General features: G+C 35.4%; 1 protein-coding gene across 1 annotated transcript in view; it reads left to right on the forward strand.

The window, feature by feature from the left end:
• Positions 1 to 20,672, forward strand: part of SLC5A12 (solute carrier family 5 member 12) — a 51,243-nt gene that overhangs the window by 12,069 nt on the left and 18,502 nt on the right. The window contains exons 4-9 of the mRNA XM_001090490.5: positions 1,054 to 1,121; positions 6,469 to 6,623; positions 6,745 to 6,885; positions 11,882 to 12,011; positions 13,142 to 13,230; positions 17,718 to 17,830. Of these exons, the coding sequence (XP_001090490.2) occupies positions 1,054 to 1,121; positions 6,469 to 6,623; positions 6,745 to 6,885; positions 11,882 to 12,011; positions 13,142 to 13,230; positions 17,718 to 17,830 (696 nt within the window). The remainder of the gene's footprint in view (positions 1 to 1,053; positions 1,122 to 6,468; positions 6,624 to 6,744; positions 6,886 to 11,881; positions 12,012 to 13,141; positions 13,231 to 17,717; positions 17,831 to 20,672) is intronic.

The raw sequence follows: 20,672 nt of genomic DNA on the forward strand, positions 1-20,672 counted from the left end.
GTGTGGCGATTCCTCAAGGATCTAGAACCAGAAATATCATTTGACCCAGCATCCCATTACTGGGTATACACCCAAAGGATTATAATCATTTTATTATAAGGACACATGCATACATATGTTTATTGCAGCAGTATTCACAATAGTAAAGACTTGGAACCAACCCAAATGCCCATCAATGATAGACTGGATAAAGAAAATGTGGCACATAATAATATGCAGCCATAAAAAAGGATGAGTTCATGTCCTCTGCAGGGACATCGATGAAGCTGGAAACCATCATTCTCAGCAAACTATCACAAGGACAGAAAAGCAAACAACACATGTTCTCACTCCTAAGTGGGAGTTGAACAAGGAGAACACATGGACACAGGGAGGGGAACATCACACACTGGAGGCCTGTTGAGGGGTAGGGGGCTAGGGGAGGGATAGCATTAGGAGAATTACCTAATGTAGATGATGGGTTTATGGGTGCAGCAAACCGCCACGGCAGATGTGTACCTATATATGCTAGGTACGTTCAATAAAAGGATTGTTTTCCTAGAAAAAAAAAGTCAAAGATCCATTAAAACTCAATTTTTGTTCATGTTTCTCATGATGGTCAGAGAAGAGAAGTGGGTTGTTTGAATAAAAATTCAAGTCTACTGACTTTCTGCCCAACAGTCTTCCTAGTGGAATCTCTAAAGCCATTATTTCCTTTTATATCCCTGCTCATGGATGATGTTTGGGTGATTTCAGAGTACTCAAACTAACTTTGTTGAGAAAAACAGAAACTCAAAAGCAAAACATTTGGATCAAAGATTGGAATCTACAAAATCTTAGGAGGAAAAATTTGACTTAACATTACGTAAAATGTATGGACTAGCTAGAAGTATAAAAATATAACAAAAATAATCTTTCTCGAAGGTGAGAAAATTTAATGAGGGAAAACTCTAATTTGATTTTATTTTTGCCTACAAAGAACACTGATAAAAATATTGTGTCTTTTTCCTCATAAAATTTGCTCTTTAAATTTTTCAAGGAAACTTATTTTAATATATTTTTCTTCTTTCCTAGTGACTGGGTTTGACCTCTGGGGCTCTGTGTTTGCAACAGGAATTGTTTGCACATTCTACTGTACTCTGGTATGTATCTAGCTGTGAAGAAGTATTTAACACTACCTCCTAATATGGGGTAAGGGCACATCTCCAGCAACAGACATCTAATTATAGCAGAATTTGTTATTCCAAAATTAAGCAGAAGTATGTCGGCTTATCTGTCACAGTTTCCTGAGGAAGGTGCTGTTGTTTAAAATTCTTTTCATTATCAACCTTTAAGAGAATTTAATCTCTGAACTCATTCAAGAAAATCATGCCTAAGAAGAAAAAAATCTAATGAAAAAGTCTTCTTGATTAGAGAATAGGTGAACCTATGCTACTTCTGAGAAAATAGTTTACTCATTCATGGCCCTCATAAACCACAGATGACACTTATACTTTACACTTTATACTTCACTGTCTACTGGTTGAGAAATAACAAAATGTACATACAAGTGAGCAATGATGGCTGCTTTTTTATAAACTTGAGAATTTCGCAGCTTGTTTTTGTCTTGTATTTCTGGATAAGCCTGGATTACACTTACCATTTGGCTTTACACATGCCCTGTTTTTAATTAAGGAGCCTGAGTCGTATTGGCAGCATGTTTATGTAATTAATACAATTATATATAGTCTAGTTCAACATTCATTGAGGACCTTGTTTGCCCATTCCCTGTAACTGTAATCTTTATTATTCTGAGTCATTTTACCATGTACGACCTATAATTAACCAGTTAAGCATGTGGCAGTGGTTCCCAGACAGTTGAATTCTCTTTCCTTCACTATAGATAAAAATAAAAAAATAATATATTTTCATATAGCAGATAATTCATGTATTTTGGTGTTATGTGCATATCACCTACTCTTTGTAACATCTATTCTGATTATATAACATCCTGATCTCTCTTTTTCATACTTGTAAATTCCATTATTTATTTGCACTTAGTTTTGTCTTCATTTTTAAAAATTTCATTCTCATTACCATAATTCTATTCCAGACACTCAACTCTTCCCAGCTATGCTAAAAAAATAGGATCTTGCTTCTCTTACCTCTAATCTCATGTAATAGATTAGTTGCTCTGAGGTACCTGTCCAGAGAAGGACAGCTAGATGCTGGATATAACAATTTTTAATGCATTGCTTGTCTTGAAAAAGCTATCATAGCTCCCTAAGTAAGTGTTCTCCCCCCAAAACAAAGTAATAAAATAATACAAAACAATTTAAAACATATTAATTATCAGGACTGATATTTGGAAGGAGTGTTGTGGGTAGACAGGATGCATGAGGCTGACTTGAAGGCAGGTGGTGATAACAGTACTACTACCATTAAGGTACTGAAATTTGGGTCAGTGAAAATTTAGGGAAACTGGGCTTGGGACTATAACATTAAGCTAGAATCCTTGAGGGGAGCTGACATGGTTTTACTTCAGTGATGTACTTCAAATTTTTCGAGGAAAAAGTGCAAATCCTCTCTGGAGGAATAATCCAACTTAAGACTATAAGATATTTACACACAGATAAAGATCTAACGATAACTTTAACAAAATATCATAAAAAATACGAAATAGAAATTTACTGTGAGTGAGGATAAGCAAAGCAATAAAGATTTAGCCTCTCAAGAACAAAATACTTTGGTATTAAAAGATATCGAATAAAAGAATAGATATGCATAAACAGCTTAAATAAATAAAGAATGTAATTTCAAAGATGAATAAGCATCAGGAATGACTGACTACACAATATAATTATTATTATAAAGAGCAAATATATTTGAAGAAACAATCAGTATGATGGAAACTCTATCCAAATTCTATCCAAAGAAATAACCTAAAGAATAACAGAGAGACAAGAAGATGAAAAATGTGAAATAGAAATGGAGACATATGGTGGGCAAAATTCATGTCCAATTGGAGTCTCAGAGGAGCATACAAAGTCTCAGAGAAGGTGAAGTAGTGTTTCAAAAAATTATGGCTTGTAATTGTTCAGATATGATAAAATATAAGTACATATAGATTTAGAAAGTGTAACCTTAAAGCAGAAAGCAAAAGAATAAGTTTATGTCTAGATACATTAGTGAAACTGTAGAACGGCAAATACAAATGGAGGACCTGAAAAAGAGCCAGAAGAAAGAGAAAGAGATACTTAAAGAGCGACACTTAGCAACAACAATGGAAACCAGAAGCAGTGGAATAATATATTCAAAGCATTGAGGAAAAACTATTCCAGACCCAGTCATAATTGTGTTTTTGACAAAACTATCTTTCAGAAGTTGAGTGTCAACAACCAAAGAGAATTTAGCCCTTACAGATCTTCCCTAAAGAAAAATCTAGAGGAGATACTGCGGAAGAAAGGGAAAACATTAAAATATGACAGTTTTAAACAGAAGAATTGATAAGAAAATAAAATAGTAAACATTTAATGAGTCTAGTTAAACTATTTTTGGTACTAAATGATAATCATTATTTTATAATTTATATAGTATTAAATGTTTTATATTATTGTACAATTTAAAATATAAAACATATCAATAATTATGTTCATAATTATAATTATATGCCACTTTGAAATTAAGAAAAAAGAATTACCCCCAAACTATATAACAATAGCATGTAAATCAGGAAGGGAGTACTCAGACCTAAATGTTTTATCATCCTTGAATTTCTGGGGATTACGGCATTGCTTAAATATTAACTCTACATTTAAAATGCATGGCAAAATTTCAAGGGAACCCATTTACATAAAATAGTCAAAGTTAAGAAAAATGGAGTTTGAAAAAGCAACCTTCAATTCATCAAAGCAAGAGAAAAAAGAGGAAAACAAGCATAGCCAAAGTAGGACACATAGAAACGAAAAAGCATGACATCAGAAACACATCCAGATATTTTTATAATCACAATAAACTAAAATGAACTAAATTTACTACCTTCTAACTGGTTTTATGCTTCCAGTCTCTTCTTGCTCCCACACCCCACATACCTCTGTCAGATTAATCTTCTTAAAATATTCATTTCTTTGTGCCACTTTACTGATCTAATTCTTTCCTTACTTCCTATTGTTCACAAGATAAATTATAAGCTCCTTAGCCTGGTGTTAAAAATCTTTCATTCTGTGAATCCAATCTACCCATATAATCTCTGTACCACACCTCTGTTCTTCTCTGTTGTCAAATTAGAGGCTTCACCTTTGCTCATATTGCAGTCTCTTTACTGTGCTAAGCCTGTGGATGTATAAAATATTTAAAGTAACAGTGAAAGAGAAAGTGTTTGTTGCCATCCAGGGTTCTGTAGTTTAGTAGGGCAAACATTAGGCCCCAAACAAGGCAGTTTGATTAAATATGTAGGTGACACACAAGGTACCATCAGTATTAAAGAAGATAAGTGTGTGTGTGTGTGTGTGTGTGTGTGTGTGTGTGTGTGTGTGAAAGGAGGTGAGGACTCTTGCTGTATGAAGAAGTCAGACAAGTCTTCATGGTGTCTATAATGTGCCTTTTGATTAATATCTGATAAAGTGGTTTGTTCTCTTGCCTTATGCCAAGTTTATGCAGATTTCTGCACAACCAATGCCAAGTATCCTCTGAAAACAGAGGCCTTTGCCATTTTGTCTTCATAGCACTAAAATCTTATGTTGAGATTTGGGTTTGGAAGGCTTAATGGATTTAAGAAAATTAAGCTAGTGCTACCTAGGAGGTAAGAGGTAAGAAATTTATTATTTCTCAAACCATGTGTGAACAAAATACATAAATACAATGCCTTTGGCAGGTACTTTAATGTCTATTTTTAAAACTGAATTTCAATTGTAATTACAAAAGAAGTGATGGGGCAACCCCAATGTCTTCTTTCATCTCAAGATGAAGATGAAGCCTGTCATCTTTTCACTAAAGTTCCTGACACTCTGGAGGAGTAACCAGAGATGATAATTCTGTTTTTCAATGTTAAAAATACCACGTCATTTCATTTTCACAGAGCTCATTCATTTCCCAAGCACTTACTGATACATCACTTTATTTCATCTTTCCCCACTTGCTCATCCCACATAGATCATGGTCCTAAGGGCTTCTGTACCTGCAATACTACAACACCCTCTCTTTTTCCTTCCTTCTTCTTGCCCAAAGGTTCCCAACTGTAATTCTACATTAGAGTCAATGAGGGAGCTTTCAAAAGACACTGAGGACCAGACCCCAATCCAGACCTTAATTAATTCACAACCCCTGGGGATAGGGCTTAAATGTTATTTAATTACTTATTTTTCCTTTTGCATTCCTCAAGTGACTCTCAAGGGGAGCTGGGATGGATTTCATAACTACTGCTCTAACCCCTTACCTAATCATTGTATCCTAGATTTTGCTATTAGATTAATCCTCCTGGACCTCTGTTCTGCTTACCTCACCATTTGACCATTCTGTAGCTCTTAAAACTCATTCCTCCATGAATGTCTGGAATATACCATTCCTTCCTAGTTCTTTGTTTGATATTCTACCATCTCAGTTTCCCAAAATATATTCCCTGTGACTAATTTTACAGTTTCTCTAGTTGTGCAAGCCAGACCCTATTGGTTAGTCTTCATTCCTTTACTTCTTTATCACCTGTATTCAATGAATCATGAGTTATGTTGATTTTACCTCCAAAATAGCTTTTAAGCCCATCCACTTCTTTTCATCTCTACCTTACCTCCATCTGCCAATCATATCGGGCATGGACTACTGAAATAAACTGAGATGGTCTCTCAACTCCTTTTCTTTTCCTGCAGTTGATTCTCCACACAATCACCAATGAAACTGCTGTGAAACAAAATCTCTCATCATATAACTCTTGTTAATGCTTTCTTATGCTCCTGAGAAATCATTTAAGTGTCCTCATCAAAGTCTGTGTGGCCAGGCCTCTAGCAAATTCACCCAAAGAGCAAATTCCTCTTTGGGTGTTTCACACCTTTGACCAACATCTTCCAGTTTTCTTGTATTTCCTCAGGGAGCTGTGCTTCTTCACACATGCTGGTTCCCTCTTCTCTTTGTCCTCTGTAGTTGGTAAATTCCTACTCATTCTTCAGAAATTAGCTTGAACATCATTTCCTCAATACCAGGTCAGGGCTCCCTGTTTTATGCTCCTATAGTAACCTGTCTTTCTTAGTTGCACTTTCCACATTTTTAAGTAAATCACTATCTTGTTGTCTAACATCTGCTTCTCCCATTAGATTATAAACTTTATAAAGTTAAAGAAGGGGTCTGTCTCACTTTTCATTTTATTCTCATGCTTAACACGGTACTGGGCACATAAAAGATGCTCAGTGGCTGATGCTGAATAAACAAAAGAATGCATGCATGTATTAGCAGAGAGGCTTTGCAGAGTCAGAAGAGTTACAGGGTTTGTTTTCAAGGACTCAAACATTCTCTCTATTTCAGGGAGGATTAAAAGCAGTGGTGTGGACAGATGCATTTCAGATGGTTGTCATGTTTGTGGGCTTCTTAACGGTTCTCATTCAAGGATCAACTCATGCTGGGGGATTCCACAATGTATTAGAGCAATCAACAAATGGATCTCGACTACATATATTTGAGTATGTCCAATGCAATTTTTTCATACTTTACAAAGATTTAGCTATATGACCTTGTCACCTAAAATAATATCTTGGGCATCAAATGAATATCTTTGTTCACTCATTTCTGTCTGTCTCATAGCTTTGATGTAGATCCTCTCAGGCGACACACTTTTTGGACTATCACAGTGGGAGGAACTTTTACATGGCTCGGAATCTATGGGGTCAATCAATCAACTATTCAGCGATGCATCTCTTGCAAAACAGAAAAGCATGCTAAGCTGTAAGTTCTCAGTAAAGACAAATTTTAATGTTTTATCTTACCTTATTTGGTACTTATTATATATTAATACTTCCTCTTGGGGGGTGTGTGTGTGTGTGTGTGTGTGTGTATGTGTGTGTAAGAGAGAGGCAGAGAGACTCACTTAACTCTTCCAACTTTTTGAGCCAAGCGTTACTACTGTCATCTCAGCAGGAAGTGGCCGAGAAGAGGTATGAACTGAAGTTGATTTGTCTTTTCTCACAATTATTTGCTGCCTCCATTTATTGAGAAATTACTAGATTAAATTAGGTACTGTGGGTGGCAATGCAAAGGTAAATAGCTCACATTTCTTCCTCACTTGATTTAGCATGTGGTCTCTTCAACTATTATTTTTCTTTTCATGGGTTAAAAGGTAAACTGAGGCACAATTAAATTTTTAAAGAGTTTATTTAAGTGAACAGTGATTTATGAATTAGACAGTTATCAAATAGAAGTAGCTCAAGGCCTCCATTGAGGGAGCACAAGGGGAAAAATTATAGGTTAAACATGGAAATAAAGCAAAGGAAATATTTTATTGGTTACATCTGTACAGTTGTCTTACTTGGTCTATCCGACTGGAAATTTCTTAGTTAGATATCTGTAAGTTAGTTGGTGGTTTCTGAGTGGTTAGCATTAAGTTTCTTTTTTTTTTGTTTGATATAGGCATTTACCAGAAAAAGCCCAAGTTAAGCTTCATTTATATTTGCAAAGGTTAAGCTCACTTAACAGATGTTTGTACTCTTAAAGTTTCCAAGGAGAGCTTTAAAAAATAAGAAAACAAAGGGTAATGTAGCAAGCCACAATGGAACTTCAGCTGCTCTGACTGTTTCCTGGTCTGCTTTCTCTGAAGGATACAAGCAGAGGCACAAGCATCAAGTGTTTTCCAAGCCCCGCAAGCTATCCATGCTCCAAAATAGAGACCAAAGTTATATACACTTTCACAAAACTGGCAGAAATAAGCCAAAACTGCATCCAAAATGATTCTTCATCTTCAGCGCTGCTTCCCAAGGTTTCAACCTCCCCAGCCTAACCAGGATACACTAAACTTTTCTTAGAAAAATAGTCACTATGAATATTTCCCCAAGTGATTTTAAAATGCTTTCAATGCACAGTTTCTTATGTTCACTAAATAAAATATAAAATTGCCTGGAAATGATCCAACCATTTTGTAAGCTGAATTCCAAAAGGAGAACTGTAATGTAATATTTCACAGCTCTCAGAATAAGGAAATAAAAGCATTATCTGGTGTTCCATCAATTCACTGGTAACAAATTCAAATCTTATTACAATAAATAATATTGTAACAAATCCTCCACACATGTGGTCATCTCTTTATCAAATAGCTGTGTTATTGAAAATACATGTGACTTAATCTGAAAAATTCATTTAAAATTCTGCTCTAAAATAAATTATAGTTGGCTATACCTGTAAAGAGAAGAATCCTTTGGTAAAATAAATAATAATTCTTTGTTATATCTAGTTTTTAAAACTATTATGAGTTTATATTATTTTCTTTTGCGAATATGCCTAATTTCTCTATGTTAATACCTGAAAGTTAGGAAATGTGTCTTTTTAATCATTTTTCCCCACAAGACCAAGAACAATGCTTTGTGCTTATTAAATGTTTATCGCTTAGTAAACAAAGTAATGCCTTGAGAAGGTCATACTTGTGTGTATGTATTACACAGGGACACACACATGTATGGATGGGCATATATATGTGAGTGTGTGTGTGTACACACTCATATATATATATGTAAATGAAAATTAAGGCTAACTAATCAGAAGCCATCAATGAACTTATCATTATCTAACTAGGACATTTCCAACAAGATAGACCAAGTAATACAATTATATAGCTGTAATCAATCAATATGTGTACACACACACATATTTCTGTATATAAATCTTAGAAACCTCATTTAGTAAAGTAGTTTAATTCAAGAAAAATAAATACAATCCCATTTCTATAGTTACCTGGAAATTGGAATTTGTTTTACTAGTATTTAGTGAGTAAGAAAGCTGGCAGAAAAGGAGGCATACTCATGAAGAAAGAAATGTACACAATTTCCTAACAAATGTACATCATTTTTTAACATTCAGGACTGCCATTCCTGGTTCCACTCATGCTGACTCCCACGAAGGGATTAGGACTGTGATAGTGATTTTGTGAGAATATTGAAAGACGAAACATAAAAATTCGCTTTAGAAAAGGGATCCCTGAGAGAATCTAAGGTGACAGGGTTCATAAAATTCAGGAGAGAGAAATCAGTTCAGATGTTCGGTACAGTTGCAGTGCACAGAGCTGCAGGGGAGATTGCTGTGGTGGGGAAATGGTGAGGGCTCCCATCTGTCACGTAGTTGGAGCCTTGAGGGCACTCAGGGGCATCTGGAAGCCACTCAGAGCCAGCTGCTGACTGACTGTCACCTAGGAGGCTCTGCAGATGCCGATGAGATGTTTTGCTTTTGTTCCATTATCTGAGAGCCTAATGTCATTAAGACATTCCATGGGGCTTCAAAAAATCTCTAGTACTTGAGGAAAATTAATCCTGCAATATAGGTAGGTAGAAATAGATCCATAAAGTTCACACTGAAGGTGGGCATGGGTTAGAATCAGGAGTGGCTCATATACATACATTTGGTTTCATGACCAGAAATGTGATTATTCACCAAAGACAACTTAATCTAAAGCCAAATCTTCCTTGCACCTAGAAATAGTATCACTTACCAAGACAGTTACATGTGCTTCCTGGAAGTTAACTGTTTGTGTTTCTAAACCCTTGTTTATCTTTCAGGTCTGCTGGTAGCAAATGGTGCTGTGAGGGTAGGAGTTGATGCAGGGTATCACGTCCCATCTCCCAATTACGATGAGCACATCTACACACAGTTGCTTTTCCATTTCTATTTCCTTAGTTTATTTTCCCCTTATCTCTATCAGATCTAAAATTATCTTATCTTATTTATGTATGTATGTATTTATTTATTTATTTTCAGTGTTCATTACCTGCTTCTAATCCCAAAATGTAATCTCCACGAGGTTGGGTTTTGCATTGCTTCTTGCTATAGCCACAGTACCTAGAACAGGGCCTGGTACAGACAGTTGCCCAGTAAATGCTTTCTGAATGGATCAGTGAAAAAGCCTATTTTACAAACAGAAGAATTAACCCTGTATAGAACCAACGTCCATTTCAAATGGTAAACAGATTAAAAATACAACGACTTTAATGTTCTATTGCCACTGGTTTCTCATTTTGCATAGTTGACCGATAAACTTGTAAGATTGTTTTGGATAATATATGACTGTCCTCTGGATGGCTATATAACTTCCACATATTTTTACAGAGTGTAACTCATTAAATCCTCATAATCCTATAATAAAATGTAAGGCAGTTACATTACATTCTTTTTACAGATGATATAACTGACTCAGAGTGTTATGTGACTTGCCTAAAGTCACATACTTGTTAAGGGTAAAGACTTTTAACTCCAGGTCAAATGGTATATTTTAAAAAGAAACAGTGTAAAAAATGTAATTATGTAGTAATGAATTTCTACCATTAATTTCTTCAATCATTTCATCATTTCTTACCAAAAAAATAATTTTATGTTTGCTATATGCTGAAACTGTTCAGTGCTCTGGGAACACAAAACAATAATACATGAATAAATATAGAATTTCAGATCATAAATACTATAGTGACATAATTAATTCTAAGAAGTAGAAACTGACAAGAAAGCAGGAAGTGACTGTTACAAACAAGGATGAACAGGAAAGCCTCTCTAGCCGGCCAGAGCAAAGGCTTGAATAGAATTGGCCTGAAGGTTGGAGACAGCCAGAGTACAACTAAAGCAGTTATCAGTATTGATCATTTTATGTAGCAATTGTATTCCCAAAGCCCAGCAAGAAAAACAAACACATAAAAATCATTGCATTGGCATAATACTTTCAAGGAAGTAGCCTTTGAGATAAAAACTTCTTAAAAAACTTTAAATTGTGAAGTGAAAACTCCTCTAAATGGGATAATTATCTGGCATATTTGCCTTATAAATGTGGACTTTGATTGAAGGGTCTTCTGAAAGTCAAGTACACTTATACAGTATAGGTTTTAGAGGACTTTGAAATAAATGTATGTCCTTACATTTAAATATGATTCCCTTCAAACAGTGACTAGATCTTAGACAATGTTCAGCATTGTTCTCTTGGCCCCCTGTGGCCATCTCCACAGTGAGTTTGTTTATTCTCTCAGGCCAAGGTAAGGCCAGCCTACTTTCATGTCCTCTCTGGAATTGAGGAAATCAGTAAAATTTTGACTTTCAAAGGACAGTAATGAATACAACATAACTGTAGGATACTACAAAAGCACCCAGGCTGGAATTAGGCATATCTGTGCGTTTTAAAATAAAATGAATTGCTCCACATAATATGGGTAAGATGATCCTAAGTTTTTCGTACTTCTGTTGTCTTTTTAACAAACCAACTCTAACTTTTACCTGCATTAATCTCCAAAGTGAATATTTCCAACACTTATCTATTTCTGTATTAGCTCATTATCCCTCTGGAAAAAGATGTTAAAAATATAAGTTGCCTTTTTGACAGTTTTATGAATTGAGTAGGGGGAAAATCACTTGAAGTTATATAATATGAGTGATTGGTATGTGAAATTTAATCCAAGAGAATAGATCTCATACCACACATATTAAGACTTTGCAGAAAACTCCTGATTTCAAAGGAAAATTCACTTAAAAATCTTACTTTATTTAAATTTGGTAATGAGTCTAAAAATGTAATGTTCTCAAGCAAAAAAAAAAAAGAAAAAAAAATAACAAAAGTATAAAGTGTAGTGATTCTTAAAGGCTGTAGAATTTTATTTTACTAGCAAAAAGGTCTAAAATCCTTTACCTTGAGTACTTGATAATGACCTCACCACACCATGATATAGTGTGCAGGCTACCAATAGGCCTATGTGCTCTTTTCTAGGGCCTTGTATTTTAACTTGCTGGGTCTCTGGATCATTCTGGTGTGTGCTGTCTTCTCTGGCTTAATCATGTACTCTCACTTCAAAGACTGTGACCCTTGGACTTCGGGCATCATCTCAGCACCAGACCAGGTATGGGTTTTCTTGAGGACAGCGGGGAATGTCTGGAATGAGCATGCTTCTGGTCATTGTTGGGTAATGTTGGCTTTTCTCTTTTTCTGCCTGGACTGCTCACTATTTCTCAAACCCCAAGAAGTTGGCTTCTTTCTTCTCTTTGGTGATATCTGCATCCACCAGGTTCAAATATAGGGGAATGAGAATGTAAAAAAGAGGGCACCTTGGCCAGGCGCGGTGGTTCACACCTGTAATCCCAGCAGTTGGGGAGGCTGAGGCAGGCAGATCACCTGAGGTCAGGAGTTCGAGACCAGCCTGGCCAACATGGCGAAACCCCATCCCTACTAAAAGTACAAAAATTAGTCAGGCATGGTAGCGAGCGCCTGTAATCCCAGCTACTCAGAGGCTGAGGCAGGAGAATTGCTTGAATCTGGGAGGCAGAGGTTGCAGTGAGCTGAGATGGCGCCACTGCACTTCAGCCTGGGTGACAAGAGTGAGACTCCATCTAAAAAAAAAAAAAAGAGGGCACCTCACCTTGTTTCTGAAGACAAGGCCTGGTAACATAGCAAGGTTGGAAACAGTGGAATGCGGCTTGAACCATGGCTTTGGATGTTGCTGCTGCCTTTGGACTCTTCCTACAGGTTTCACAGTTGATTAAGGAACCTCAGATTGGAGACAATGATCCTTATTTCCACAATGCCTGCCTCTTTTCATGTCTTCTCAGCATAATTTAAATATTGTGCTGATATAGTACAGTAAACATGGTTTTGAAAACTTTATTTATGGACAATATGCTCATGAGAAGCAATCATTTGCCTTCCCTCTCTATATGTATTTAACTGTCCTGCTCTGTCAAAGAGGAACTTCTTTGCCACAAACCTGGATGTAGAGTAGAACATCATATCTAGATTCCCTGAAGACTACTTTTATGGGTTTGATATTAGGGCTTAGTTGCTAACATTCAGGATAAACAGGAAAGAAAATGGCATATATTGAAAACAAGGAAAATAAACTTCCTACCTCCTTTTGCTCAAAAGCTATTTTCCCACATTTCAAACACTAATGAGACAGCCGCGAATCCTATTTTTTCTCTCTTTTCTTTTCTTTCTTTCTTCATTGTACTTTTTTATTTTTTGCCTCCTCTTCAGCTGATGCCATACTTTGTCATGGAGATATTTGCCACAATGCCAGGACTGCCAGGACTTTTTGTGGCTTGTGCCTTCAGTGGAACTCTGAGGTTTGTATATCAACAACAATCTGATGATGATGATGGAAAGGATGACAAGGATGATGGTGTAGTGATCGACAGTATTCAGCAAGCACTCACTGTGTGTAAACTGATCTTCTGAATGTGTTATTTGTATTTGCTTGTTAATTGGCACACAACATATGAGGCTAGAACTTCACTCATCAGTATACACTCATCAGTATATTCACTCATCAGTATACAGATAAGGAAAATGAGATTTAGCCAGATAGAAAAATTACCTATGGTGAGTTAGTAAACTGCAGGGGCTGGATGTAAGCCTTGATCGGGCTGGATGTAAGCCTTGATCTGTCCCTACTGAAGACTTTTATGCTCATTATCCTACCTTGTCTGATGCTAATTGACCCCACACTTTCACATCACCTTTACATAAAGCAGCTCACTCTGCTGGCTTTTCTTATTCATTTGGCTGCAATGTATATAGTCATGTACCACATGATGTTTCAGTCAATGATGGACTGCATATATGATGATGGCCCTATATTTTAATACTGCATTTTATCATACCTTTTCTATATTTAAGTACACAGATGCTTTGCGATTGTATTACAATTGCCTACAGTATTCAGGACAGTAACATTCTGTACAGGTTTGCAAACTGGGAGCAGTAGGCTATACCATATACCCTAGGTGTATAGCAGACAATGCCATCTAGGCTTATGTAAGCACATTATGATGTTAGCACAATGATGAAATCACCTAACAATGCATTTTCTCAGAACATAGCCTTGCCATTAAGCAATGCATGGCTATATATTCTGCACATCTATTCTTTGCATTCCATTCATCTCATCTTTAATAACACATCAGACAGCTAATAACTTCCATTTCTCAAATAAGGGCATTATTCTAAATACAAAATCATTCATGCATTTTATTATGGCAAATACTATAGAAGGCTTATATTATACCAGACACAGTTGGTGACATCAGGGATATTGCAGAGAACAAGACTGACATAAGCGCTGTCCTTATACAGAGTTTGCTTTCTAACAGACATGGCAGATGGCCATGTGAGTAAAAAAGATAAATAAGATTGTGTCTGAAAATAGCCAACAGTATAAAGGAAATAACAGCGTGTATCCTCGAGAGAGGTGAGGTCTGAGGGTCCTAATTTTGTTAGGCTCTTTAAGGAACTCCTTTCTGAATATGTGATACTTGTATTGAAATCTAAAGGATACAAAAAAGCCAGCTATGTGAAGAACACAAGCAGGAACATTTACAGGTAGGGGGAAAAGCAAATACTAAAGCCCTGGGGAGACAAACTGTATGGAGTATTTGAAGAACAGAGGAAACACTGGCACCTAAGGCCCTGGGAGCAGAGCAGGTGGGGATGAGTTAGAAGAGGTGAGCAAGAATCAAATTATGACGAGCCTTCATAAAATGGTAGAGTTTGCATTTCAAGTGAAATAGGAAGTCATTAGAAGGTTTGAAACCAAGGGAGTGAGTGATATACAAATTGAAGACTTGGTCTTCTCTGTCAGGAAGATTTGAGCTTGCCTCTTTATATATAAGAAAAGTAGCCAATTGACCTAGGTTAAGGACTGCTTTTCTCATTTGTTCATTGTTTATTTGCTTTATTAATGACATTTTTGAGCACATAAAGATTTTAATTTAATGTTTTACATCCTGATTTCAGGGTTAACATCATGCTCAGAAAGGTTTGTCCATTCTATGATTGTAAATAATCAACTAGACACCATTCTAGTATACTTATGGTTTTATTCAATATTAACATTATTAAATTATCTAGACTATACATGTGATATAAGAAATTAAGTGAAGTTCCTGCTTTATTTTCCTTGTAAACTAGTAACCAAGTTGTCCCATTTGTCTTTAATAAACAGGCCATTTTTCACCACTGACTTGAAATATTACTTTTATTACATTCTATATTCTTCTTTGTAGTTGATACCTCTTCTTAATTATCTTTTACATTCTTTTGATGTATTGGTCTTTAGCTATGCCAACACCAATAATTTTGATGACTGTGCTTTAAAATATAATTTATCTATTAGGCTGATACCCTAATTAATTTTATTTTACAGAACTTTCCTGATACCTGGGGGTTTTAAAACAATATTTTTAGTTGATTCTTTGGGGTTTGATTGTAATCGATTATCTGCAAATACTCTTGACTTATTTTCTTTCTTTTAAATAGGCGTACTTCTATGTTTATTTTCTTATGTAATTGTGCTTTGAGAACAATAATAAATAATTAAGGTAATAACAGAAATCCTCCTTTTATTATATACTCTAAAAGGAATATTTCTTTGATTTTACAATTTAATAAGGTATTGACTTTCGGTTTGAAAGGTATTATTTATATTTGAGAATATTTGCATAAATTATTTAAAAAGTAGAAGAATAAAATGCATATATTTATGCTAATTTTAGAAAAGATGTTTATCTCAGTGGTATATTTTGGTAAAATTTTAGCATTTTTGAAATGGATATATAATTTTGCTCTTTCAAAACTTTTAGCAGAGACAATGTCCTATGGTGTTGGTCCTAGGATCTCAAGGACACTAAGGACAGAGATAATGAGCACCAGAGACTCAAACACCAGTAAGGGTCACACTCTGTCTTTTTGTCTCTCTCTACGTGCTTTATTTTTTGCTCTCTTACTCTGAGGCTCACTCTTTCCAGACTGGAGAAATATGGCTGTTAACAGAATAAATCCCCCATAAAAGAGTGTTGATTCCTTTATTCTAAGTCCCAAATTTTCAAGGAAGAAACACACTGGACAACATATGGTATAGAGAGATTACTGCTGCCACAACCACAAGGAGACTGTGGGGACAGAGAAAGGAAAAGACAGGAGTGGGGATAGAATGGGGAGATAGTGGTTGAGACATAGGGGAAAAAATATTTGCACTATCTTGTAGCAGCTTTAAAATCTGAAAATTGACATATGGATACACCTGACTGCCAGTGCAACCCTGCAAAGGTTCTACAAACCTTACCCTTCTGGGCCAAATTCAACTTTCTGCTCTCTCCCACCCAAAGGATTCAAAGATTAACCTTGATGTTGGAAACTTTCACAAGATGTATATTAAGACAAAGATTTTGGGAGCATAAAAAGTCCTCTTATTTAATCCTCTTCTCTCCTTATTTAACTTTTATGGAGCTCCAGATAGAAGAGGAGTCTGGCAGGGGTCACATATTATGTTTTAATTCTTAGAAAAATACGAACAGTACCCCCAAAGCACTTAGTTTTCAGATATGGGTCTTGGACAGTTTTTACTTCCTCTGTATATATTACTTAGAGAAGTCATAGCTATATCTTGTGTTCAAGTAAGCACCAGAGGATAACAGAATAATTTTTAATTAATATAAATGGAAAAGTTACAAATTCCTAGACATCTTTTGTTCATTGGCCTATTTCTTTTCCAGAATTTTTTTTCATAGTTGTGATTTTGCATCACTTAAATTGAATATTTTATCTATTACACTAGCTAAAATATTCCAGGTCTGTATGAGGAATTAAAGAAGGTCTCATGTCATTCTGCAAAGAAAACCCCAACGTTCAGGTGCTGTGTCACCTAAGCAAGTTTTAGGTCAAATAAGATTGAGCTCTGATTGGAAAGTGAGAGACGGAATATCAGAGGTTTTATGCAGTTTCGATATGTGGACACTTCCCAGTCTTATCTCTTGCCACTTTCTCTTTTACTGTTATAATATCATTCCAGCAACGCTGGTAGCTTTCGGTTGTTGAATGTAACAGCTCCTTTTTATGTTGAGACATTTATATGTAAGTTTTCCTTCTTCCTACAACATCTTTTTCCCATTTTGCATGGATCTTCCCAGTGCCTATCTGTCACTTCCTAAGGAAAATTTTCCAAACTACATATCAATTTAGGTCTCTGTATGCTCTTATAGCACCTTGCTATTTTCCTTCACAACAATTTCACAACTGTAAGCAGGTAAATAATTGGTTGTCAAATGTTTGTGTACCAGTTAGAGTGCAAGATCTATGTCTTCCTGGTTCACCATTGTATGCTTGATACCCAGAATGAATAAAACGATGTATAAATAAATGAATGAATAATTAATGAGTGGCAGGCTGTACTGATTCCTGGGTTAGGGTAGTCACTACTCTCTGTTTCCACTCCAACCTGAACACACACATAGACACACACACACACACATTTCCTCTGGTGCTGCCTGCTAGGTCATTTAACCTCTTGTTAAGAGGAATTAGTGGGTGTTAGATTATGAAAGCCTAGCTTCTTCACTGTAGTTCATGGAAAAAATTTAAGAGCAATAGCATGGAAAAAGATTTGAAAGATGAGTAAAGAGGCCATATAGTTCCCATGGAGTCTCAGAAGATAGAGACCTGTCCGCATCTGTTTTTCCTAGAGCCCTGCCTTATCTATCTGCCCTGGACGAGAGGGCAGGCTGGTAGTTCTGCCTTACGTAGCTTAGACCATGTTCTCACTTTTCTTTCCTTATAGCACCGTGGCTGCCAGCATCAATGCCTTGGCAACAGTGACCTTTGAGGATTTTGTCAAGAGCTGTTTTCCCCATCTCTCCGACAAGCTGAGCACCTGGATCAGTAAAGGCTTATGTAGGTACAGCTGGTGGACCTTCTATTCCATATCATGAAATGTACGTGTGGTACATGTCAAAATCCTGCACGTGCTGTTCAGGACACACTTATAAACACAAATGCACAGTGAGACATGTGAAGAATCCCACATATAGATTCTTACACTTCCAAAGATCCGGCGGGGTATCAGGAAAGAATGGCTAGCTAGTTTACCTTAACTAATTTTATTTTCAGATACTCTTCTATACTTACCCTACACTCTAAACGAGGCTTATCCAACCCATGGCCTGTGGGCTACATGCGGCCCGGGATGGCTTTTAATGGAGCCCAACACAAATTTGTAAACTTTCTTAAAACATTCTGGATATTTTTGTAATTTTAAAAATCTTTTGTAATTTTTAAATTCTTAAAATCTTATCAGCTATCATTAGTGTTTGTGTATTTTCTATGTACTCCAAGGCAACTCCTTCTTTCAGTGTGGCCCAGGGAGGCCAAAAGATTGGATGCCCCTGCAGACTAATCACATCAATCTCTCTTGATTACACTGTGTGATGGTCATTAGTCTCTCTACATGGGAAGATGTTGTGCTCACTATGGCCAGTCACCTTGACAAAGAAAAGCCGAATTCTTTTCTGAAGAACTGTTCCTTATTACCAAACTCCCAGTAACCCCATCAAAGAATAATTGCTCCTTGCTTAATCATGCAATTGCATATTATGTTTATAATCAGTTCAGCACTTACCAGAGAAATTGCAGTTTCACAAGGTTTACTTTTTAAAGTATAAACAAATTATGTATTTACTAATAGAAAATATAAGTAATTTGGGAAAACTTATGTACATTGTTAAATAAAATTATACCTATTTTTCTTGGTATGTATTATGAAATCTTGTTCTAGCAGGATTGAATACATAATTATGTGGCAGCAGTGAGTGTTGATACATTTTTTGTGTGCTTAATATTACTATTTTCTAAAATTGCCCAAGTTAGTAGACAAAATGGCATCACATTTTTGCTTTAATTTACATATTTTGAAATATAGACCATTATTTTTCAGATAGTAATGATTTGTATATTTTTGTAAAAAAATTATTTATGCTTTCTATATATTTGTTGATGAGACAGTAGAAATTTTATTGTTTGCAAAATCTCTTTACGTAGAGAGGAAGTAAGTCCTTTGTTGTAGAATGTCTACCAGCTTAATTATTTTTAAACATATTTTTCATGTACAGAAAATTTCATTTTGTTTGATCAAATATATCGTTTCTTTTATTATTTTATCATTTCTTTATGCTTATAAATTTCTTACATTAAAAACTTATGTTTATATTTTCTTTTAGATTGTAAGTACTTTTATATTTTATATTTAATACATCTAAATTACTTATTTGATTTATTATTTAAGATGATAAATTAAATTGTTTTTCTTTTTCTTTTTTAAGATGGAGTTTCACTTTCATTGCTCAGGCTGGAGTGCAATGGCATGATCTCAGCTCACCGCAACCTCTGCCTTCTGGGTTCAAGCAATTCTCCTGCCTCAGCCTCCCGAGTAGCTGGGATTACAGGCATGTGCCACCACGCCTGGCTAATTTTTTTTTTTTTTTTTTTTTTAGTAGAGATGGGGTTTCTCCATGTTGGTCAGGCTGGTCTTGAACTCCCGACCTCAGATGATCCACCCGCCTCAGCCTCCCAAAGTGCTGGGATTACAGGCGTGGGCCACCACATCCAGCCACTAAGATTTGTTTTTATATAGTTCACTTCCCCAGCATTATTTTTCCAATATTCCTGTTTTAAACATATTTTCATTAATAAAAATATATAACATAAATTTTTTTCATCTATAGGAATATATTTCATAGTATATACTTATTTTCTGTAATTACAGGACTAAACCATCTTGTTTGATATTATAGCTTTGTAGTATTTTATTTAAATATATGATAGAACAATTTCTCATTTTTCTTTCAGTTTAAAAATTAAAAATGTTTCCATTGTAATTTTTACAAAAAAAATTGGCTATTCATTACTATTTATTCTTTCAAAATGACTTTAACGTTTATTCCATGGAACCTATCTGAACCCCCCACTGCCACTCCTCAATCCCACGGGATTGCATTAAACCTGAAAACATATTTGGAAACAACTGATATCTTTGTCAATCTTCCACCTAGCAATAGAATTTATTTTTTTCTATTTAACTGTATTGTATTTTTTAAATCTTACGTATTAACTATACTAACGTCTTCCTCTTTCAGCTCCTCTTCCTTCCTCCCCCTCGCGCTCTTCTCTTCTTTCTCTTCTCTCTTCTTCTTCTTTTGTTCATCCTCCTCCTCCTCCTTTCCTTGATATTATGAGTAAGATGCTTTCCACATAATGTCTTATAAACTATTTATTGTCATTGTGGAAGCTGTAATTTTTTGTTTTTGTTTTGAAAATGATATATCTGACCATTTACTCAACTCTCATTGATTCTTAAAATGCAAATTGATTTTATTGAAAGTGTGGTTGTTGCTTGCAAATATGAATAGTTTTACCATCCCTTTTATGCTTAATTTGTTTTCTAATTTAGGTGGTTTTCCATATCTTTCACTTTTTCTCTTATTTTCATAACTTTGTCCTTTTCTTCTGTATACTTGAAGAATTCAAGTTTTTCTCTATGTTACTTTGAATTCTCCCTATATAAACTTCTTAACAATAATGATTTTAATTATGCTATTGTGTTATGTTCCTTATATTTTATTACAAAAATTAAATTATTTGGCCAAGTTTAAAAATGTTATTGTGAATTATCATGTATACATTGCCTAGATTCTCCATTAATATTTTCCTAAGCTTGCTTTTTAGCATATCCATCCAGTTG

This window comes from Macaca mulatta, chromosome 14, assembly GCF_049350105.2.
Source record: "Macaca mulatta isolate MMU2019108-1 chromosome 14, T2T-MMU8v2.0, whole genome shotgun sequence".
Classification (NCBI taxonomy): Eukaryota; Metazoa; Chordata; class Mammalia; order Primates; family Cercopithecidae; genus Macaca; species Macaca mulatta.